Consider the following 8,500-nt stretch of genomic DNA (forward strand, 5'->3'; position numbering starts at 1 on the left):
TTTAGCATAAACCCTTTAACAGCTTTATAGGAACACTACTTTTTTTTTCTTTAACTATTATAGACAGCAGAGCAGGACACAGTATTTAAGGAATGACTGTGCCAGCACATATCTAGCTTCTGTATCTGTTAATGGTTGGACTCGATCTTAAATGTCTTTCCAGTGTAAATGATCCTATGATCTTTTGGCTGCAGAGTTAAAGTTCATATTTAACTAACAATACACCAGGAATCCCAAGCTTTTTCAGAATTACAGCTTTTCAATATAGATTTCCCTAATCCTATGCCTGTTTTCTGTGTCACTGGCTCACAGACATCTCAATTTATATTTGGACATGTCCAAAAAGGGTAGAGTCCAAAGGAAAGACCTTCTTTCTATTGATATTGGTTCTGACCCACAAGGTCAAAAAACATAACTCTGTGAAATTAATAGATTGTAGCATGAGTGTATGAAATGAATGTAAATGAACTGAATTCTTTCAGAATTATCATTTTATAAATTCTGCAACATTACTAGAAAAATAGAGTAATCTTGTATTAGAAAATTACATGCACAATGATGATGTTTAAGGAGAGACCACCAAAACAAACGCAGAAAAATTCATGATTTCACCTCAAACTCTAGTTGAGTCTAGTAATGGGCAAGGAACAACTGGAGAGAATTGCTGAATACGTCTGAATAGAGACTGCCAAATTCCCGCAGCAGAAAATCCGTGCACGTCAGAATATCCTGTGCAGTGCCGTAACACTAGTCATCAACACTGCCTACACTGCGGATGCAGAATTATTCTCCCTCTTGGAGTACACTGAAGTTTCCTTTGCAAGAAAATTAGGTGTAGAGGAAAGGGAGACATGCACATCTGTTCAGCAGTTTTAGATTCAGCTAATATTCCTGTCAATAGGAAGAAGAAAGGGGAATGAGTCCACAGTATGCAGAATGGTCTTTAAGGGTAGGTTGGGTTAATAAGCAGAGAAACTGCATTAGTGTGATGGCTATTACACAAGCAGGTACCAATCAGGCTTCTCTTCCCTTGCAGTCTAATCAGTGGAGTTCTGCAAAAGCCTGTACATCTCTAAAGCTAACCCAAATATCTCACCTTGGACACTACTAGGAGCTGACTTGATATCCTACCTAGACCTTTTGCTTCAACAATCTTTGTTGAACATGATCTGCAAAGAAATTAGCTCACCTTAAACATCTCATGCAAAGTTGCCTGGTTTGTCCTTAGCATGTTGAGTAACTGAAACTTTGGACCGGCTGGTAACTCATTGTTTTGGATGATATTCCTATTTTCTCAACATATGCAGAAGGTACACAAAGAGTTTTTCCTGTCCGTGTGGTGACAGCTATCCTCACAAAACACCTGAAAATTTCCCAGCTGGTGTCCAGCCACCCGCAGGTTAAAAATGGCATTGCCATAGATCTCCATGCCTGTTTAAGCAAGGTCCCTCAGCTACTGCCACATCATGGTCCCATATAACCTAAATTATTCTGGGTCTACAGAGAGTATATTCACTTTGCTCTCCTTGAAGATTTCTAGGGCTTCTAGGCACTGTGCTTTCCTTTACCCGTAACACAGTGACATAACCCCATAGCAGAAGGAACTACTGGTTCTGCCCAATGAAAAGTCCATTTCCCTTGCAGGTTCAGTTCATGTTTCCTGCAGTGATGCTCAAACCACAAACAAGGGAGATCACATCTTCCAGATATATTTTAGCTCTTAAGACATTACAGATCTTAAACATGAGTAAATTTGGCTCCTTTCCAACCCTGATTCTGTACATGATTCTATGATATACTTGACTTAAGGGTGAAAGAAGCAGGCTCTTTGTAAATTCCAGTCTGAAAGAGCACTTTGGCTGCTACAGATACAGCAATTTCTGGTACTTAGTCTGAAAAATTCTGCCAATTCAATTCAGAAATGTCATCAAAGGAACTGTAATTATTTTTCCAGACAAACCACTCATGCTTCAGGATGATTTGTGAATAGCTGCAAAAAATAGAACCCACTGTCTTTCTGCTTTCAATCTATTCTTTTTTCCCTATTTATAATTTTTTTCTTTATTTGACTTTCTCTCTTTTCCAGGTTTGACCAGTTCTCTGGGCAGTTATTAGTTCCCAGTTAAATACTACAAATTTGATAGTGTGTACATAACATTAGAATGCATGGTATATTATAAACATCAGCTAGAATGTTCTCCTTTTCCCTGTTTCTATCATCCCATTAAGAGAATTTGAGATTTAAGACATGAGAGATTGTTCACTGAAAAAAGATGCAGCTGCATCCTAGAATATAGTCCAAGTTAGCTGAACTACTTCTAGTATGTACTGGCAAACTACAATACAGCATTATTATGATTCTCACATCATATCACAACATATTCTGGATGCAGATAAAGAATATGTCACAATAAATTCAAACTACTTGCTTTTGGAGAAGAAGCCATGTTTCTTGAACTTTTATGAAATATCACTTTGTATAGTTAATTTCTGAAGACATAAATTAATGAATCTTCCTGTATTTATTTGGTTCACACTGAGCTTATGTTCCCCAGTATCACAGAAACTGGTTGCAAGTTCAGCAAAATTAAGTGCTTAATTTTCTTTGGCATTCTTTCAGTACCATAAATGACATGCTTACAGTGTTCCCTTTTCAGTTTCTGGGGATACTGGCATGGCCAAGGTTAATCCAAAAACTTAAGTTCAAGGATAGAGTTTTAGAAAGGGGGATTTAAGATACTGTGGTGGTGCTGACTGCAGCTCTTGCCTCACTGTTAAGAAAGCAATCTCCTGCTGGATAGCAAGAGGCATTGGGCATGGCCTTAAGTCTAGGAGTAGATACGGGAATAGACTTTCTGAAAAATAGAGCAGAAAGCACCCATTCTCATGGTACAGAAATGTCACAAAAGAGCAAAGGCCCAGAACCACTTTTGTAGTTTCTGGCTTAAGGCAAGTATGCAAAACCAAAGCTAAGATGGAGAAAAAGGATGTAGGAGAAACACAGAGCAGCTCACAATCTTCCTACTAGTATTACATTGTAGAAGGCTGTGGAGATCTTTAAATGTGATATAGCAAACTAGTACAATGGTATGTTGACTGTAGTCTCCTCCAATTAGCAGAATTTCTGTGATTATACTTTGACAACTAGTTATTGCTCAAGGAGAAATTAAAATAACTACATAAAGAATATAGCATCAAGTCTTAATCTTCAAATTCCTGTTCCTTAGGAAAGATTCCTGAATCTTGCCTGCATTTACAAACACTGAACAAGACTGAAAAAACAGTGCAAAGAACACTGCAGTAATCTCAGAGGAAGAGAAAAAAGCCAAAGTGGATGGATTCTTTTTAACAGGGCAAACTAGAAAAAGAGAATGATTCAAAGCTGTACAGGGACTGAAAGCAGCAAAGGCAAGCTGAATACACATTTTTTAGCTACGTTTACAGCAAGAAGTCCTTCAATGCCTTTGAGAATGACAGTGGAGTTACAGAGAAGGTACATGAAAGTTTCTTCTTACTGTCGTGATACACTTGCATGTGGAAACAGTACTTCCAGTTCTAGTTCAAAGAGCTAACTGCAAAAGACAAAATACTGGAGGGAATAAAATCTGGGAAAATTGTGAAACCGAGAGCACAATAAATGGCATTAATGTACAGAAACAGACATTACAACTTAACTTTCAAGAAATCTTTTGATCAGTATCCGGACACATTGCTTTAATCCAAAACATTAAGACATTTAAAGCCAGATGGGAAAAACTTCTGCAAATAGGAACACTATTACCTCAATGCATTACTTAATGTCTTTCTTCCTCCTTAAATCTACAGCCAGACAAATACATACTGGTTAACATATCAACCTTTAACCCCTGAACAATGTTAAATAGCAGCCAGCTACGCTAGATATCTCAGCTGTAGAAAACTCTCCTTGGGAAATTCTGTTCATCTGGCTGGTTTCTGATGTTCATTACTAATCAATCTTGATACAATAGAGAATTTCCAGAGGACTGGAAAAAACTACTGTGTCAGTATTTCAAATTATTAATTAGGATAATTCTAAGTCAGAGGGAAAATAATGAAAAAGTTGGTAATGAAACATGTAAATATGACTAATACTGATATCAATTTCTAGAAAAGACAGTTTGTCAAGTGTATTTGCTTAAATGACACCATAAATTGGCAGGTAATGGTAAAAGTTTGGATTGATATTCTGAGGCTTTTATAAGGTGTTTTGATTTATAAACCAGAATGACATATAATCATTATGGTTCTCTCTAAAAGGATTAAAGACTAGCCAGGAGTTAGATCTCAGAATACCTCAGCGACAGGGAATTATCACTGGTCAGCTGTGTTCTGAGAGAAGCCCCTGCAAGAACTGGTTCTTGATTTTTTATTTTTTTTTTAATAATTATCCCCCCCCTTAGATCAGGATTACCTGAATCATGTTTTAACCAAAGGCTGTCCTAGAGTTCTTGCAACCCAGGAGGCAAGCCTAGACACTAACAAAACCCTAGCTGGCTCATTTAAGAGCACAGGGTAGGATACACGAAGACTTAGCATGAGTCCAGAGCTATAATACTGAACCCTCCTGTTGGTTATTGCTTCAAACTGAAGGCACCTAAATTTGGTAGATTCCCCAATTTTCACTTAAGCATTTCACAAGCACCCTACATTTACTTAGGCAGGTACCTAGAAAAGCCTCAATCTTGACTCTGAAGCACCACTGTTTGCCAATATTTGTTTATTTGCAGCTTTCATGGTGTGCCCAATGCACAGCAATCAGGCTTACCTCCTTCCTCTGCTTTTTGAATCTTAAATCCTCTTTACAGAAAGTCATTCCGCAACAGGAGTAGCCTGACAGCCCTCTTCAGAGCACCAGGAACATGTGTTTGAGATGTTCTCTGTGGGAGATGTGGGTCTGATTACCCTCGGACAGAGTAAGTAATTCAATCTGGGCCTACTGCATCTTAAATCACTAGACTATTATATAAGTGGACTGGTATTAGCTCTGATCCTTCTCCTTTGCTATTTCAAAAGAAGGAGGTATTTCTGCTCCGTATAAGCGGAAAACATCAGGTCAGCAGAATTCTGCCTTTAACCTTTCCTGCAGCTCCAAGTTGAAGCATAAGCTGTATAAAGAGCAAGGTCTAATATTCAGCCCCACCCTTAAAGAGCAGCTTGCTTAGTGTATGTTTCATTCTGAACCCTGTTCTGAGGCCCTACTTCACCCCACATGGTGGGAACTGATCGTACCATATTTAGAGTATCAGATTCTTCTGCAGGGCCTACATAAATCTTTATCTACCAATAAAGCAATAGCTGTCAAGAATAAAAAATGAAGACTAAAACTTGTGTTTAAAATCCATTTAAAATCCGTTTCTCCCCATCCTGTTCCAGTCTCCCTGCCAAAAGGTCTCTTCTCTGATCAGACTCAGGAGCAGCTTATTTTCTTTATTCATAGTATAGGGACATGTGACTAACACAGATACTGTTTTTTCCAGACTGCTTCGGCAGAGATTAATCATTACATAATGCTTTGTGTTGGGAGGCAATGGAGGACATAGTCTGGAAATGCAATAAACTGGCAAAAAAAATTGGTGTGATTGTCAGGAGTATGGCAGTAACTGAACACTCAGTATATGCCACTAAATGAGAAGCAAGCCATAAAAGATCTCAGAAGTGAATTTAGAGAGTCATCTTACTCACTAGAAAAATTATAACCAACAGGGAAGATAAGGCAAAGAGAAGGAAGGTCTAAAATCCTTTAATAAACTATTTATTAAAGCTGGTAAAGATAGTTTATTCTGAGTTACATAAATTTAAATAGGTACCTTTAAAAACTTTTTAGCTATGTAAATTTAATGGACAATTATAAAGAACATCTTAGCTGGAATAATATAAATGAGATTTTCATGGATGAATCAGAGTATAAACATTTTGAGACATATTCTCCACGCTTATAAAAATATCCTCTCAAAGTAAAATGGCTTGTTAAGTAATTAAGTATTTAAAAGCTGAGTAAGAAGTTAAGAATTAAAAGCAGACTTCTGGAGTAAAAACATCAACTTTAAACACAGGATGTGTTTCATGGTTTTGGTTGAGGGTGGGTTTTTTTGTGAAAAACAAGTAAAAAGAAACTATTAACTTATGCACAAATAACCAAGAGTTTATCTGCAAGTCCTTTAAGGTTTTCTTCTTCTGACATGAAGACATTTAGAAATAGAAGGCAAAGTAGGTCCTCAGCTGCAACTTGCAACCTGTGCTCTACCTGCCAATCTAGATCCTTCTTTTCACCGTCTTTCTGCACAGATGAGGTATGGCTGTGGTTGTAATGTCATGCCTAATCTGGGTTTGAGATCTGGAATCACGCCATGAGGAAAACACAGGTGAAATCGTTGCAGTAATGAAGTGAAAAACAGAAACATTTCCATTCGAGCTAGTTGTTCTCCAAGGCAATGTCTTCTTCCTGGATTGAAAAGACAGTTTTAGGAAGACTTAAAATGTCTTTTCACTCTTTTTCATTTTCACTATTATGAATAAGAATGGTCATTTCTGTGTTCTAAGAGGAGCCATATAAACTTTGCAGTATTCTGTAAGAGAGGATTGGTGATAATTTACAGCAAGAAACCAATTTGTTCCTCTCACTACACAAACTCTGTCAAATTTATTCTGATAAACTATTAGCTACTTTATCTTGTCTTGAAGTTGCAATCTAGATAGAAGATGTTTTGAAAAACGATTCTGTGAATTTCAGCCTTTGTCCCCTACTAATTTGTTAATTGCATCTATTGTCAGTCATTATTACCTGGCAATAATTATAACTTGGGAAGTAGAAAGACATGAAACAGGTCTGGATAATGCCTTTAAGTATTAGTTCCCATTCTATGTATAACTAGTTACAGGGAATAAAAGTGGAAGACACAGATGAATGGGTAACAACATCTGGAACTGGTAAGGTCAAACAGGCAAAAAGAAACAATACACAATAGACTTCATCAAATCTAACTTTGGCCATTTAGATGTTGTGCATCTATTCCAAGGGAATTGTTTTGTCCTGTCTCCTATTTTTAGAGAAAGAGTATCCCAGATCAGTAAACTAAGTCACTCTCTACACAAGGCTATGGTCTGCAGAGGTAGCCCTGGCAGTTAGCTTATACAGATGTCATGATTTAACCCCAGCCAGCAACTAAGTGCCACACCAACCATCCCTGAGTAGTGACCGGTAGCTTCTGGCCACCTCCCCCCAGTTTATATACTGAGTATGACATTCCATGGTATGGAATATTTGGTTAGCTGTCCTGGCTGTGCTCCCTCCCAGCTCCTTATGCACCTCCTCACTAGAAGACTATGAGAGATTGAAGAGTCATCAACTTAGAGTAAGCACTACACAGCAACAACTAAAACATCAGTGTATTATCAACATTATTCTCAGACTAAATCCAAACCACAGTACTGTACCAGCTACTAGGAAGAAAATAAAACTCCAACCCAGCCAAAACCAGAACAACAAAACTAATTTTTCAGATTGGTAATCATATGTGAGGTAAATTACTCACTTTTATAGGCATCAAAAGACAAATCTATAATGATTTAGGACTGTCAAGAGTATTTCCTTAGGGCAGAATGAAGTGCCACATGCTGACCCCCAAGCTAGTTCTGCATCAAGTCTGCAGTTTCTGGTGCTGATCTGAATGCTGAAATTTGAAAGCTGGTTGTTTAAATTACCTGTATTTAATGACTTTAGCAGCATATTACTATTAATTGTGAAACAAGTAACACTTATGTGCTGCAATGATATAAAATGTCTGGATTCCTCAGAAGATACTGTGTTGTCTTTTTTGTTAGTTTATATATAATAATGAGCTCATCTATATAAAATATATTATGCTAAAATGTATTATGTCCAGAGTGTGTTATATTGAATATCTTTAAAATAGCTGCTTCATCAGAACTGTAGAAATTTTATATCATTCTGTCCATTCCTGATTTATTGCTGTGACTTCTATGTTATACATCTTCAGGTTTCTGAAAAGGAGCAGTGGGAGGAATCACTCACCTAGTGAAAAAGGAATAAATGCATCTTTCTTGACAAACTGCCCATTGCTGTCCAGAAATCTCTCAGGAAAAAACACTTCTGGATTGCTCCAGTATTTTTCATCAAAATGAACAGAGTAGAGGTTTGTAATGACTGTAGTGCCTTCAGGAATAGAGTAACCACGCACAACAGTATCTTTGGAAGTTGCGTGAAAAATACCTAGTGGAACTATATTACAGAACCTTAGAACTTCATGTAGAACAGCCTCAGTGTATGGCATTTTGCTTTTCTCTTCTAAGGCAGGCATTTTGCTTGGGCCGATGACTAATTCAATTTCTTTTTGAACTTGCCCTGTTAGGAACAGGAATAAAAGTTGATGCTTATTATGTAATGTCCTTTAATTTTTTAATTTAAGCTATAAAATATATACTTCTTAAAGGATGCTGAAACATGAACTACCTTATATAA

The 8,500-nt window shown here is 37.2% G+C and overlaps 1 protein-coding gene across 1 annotated transcript; it reads right to left on the reverse strand.

Annotated features, from left to right (window-relative positions):
* Positions 1-6,105: 6,105 nt before the first annotated feature.
* LOC104403840 (vitamin D 25-hydroxylase) lies at positions 6,106-8,383 on the reverse strand (the record flags this gene model as incomplete). The annotated part of the gene is made up of 2 exons (XM_010012142.1): positions 6,106-6,463; positions 8,054-8,383. Coding segments are annotated over 2 exons (506 nt in total), but the record flags the coding sequence as incomplete, so codon positions are not given.
* Between the last annotated feature and the right edge of the window lie 117 nt (positions 8,384-8,500).

This window comes from Nestor notabilis, unplaced genomic scaffold (genome assembly GCF_000696875.1).
Source record: "Nestor notabilis isolate BGI_N333 unplaced genomic scaffold, ASM69687v1 scaffold5800, whole genome shotgun sequence".
Taxonomy (NCBI): domain Eukaryota; kingdom Metazoa; phylum Chordata; class Aves; order Psittaciformes; family Psittacidae; genus Nestor; species Nestor notabilis.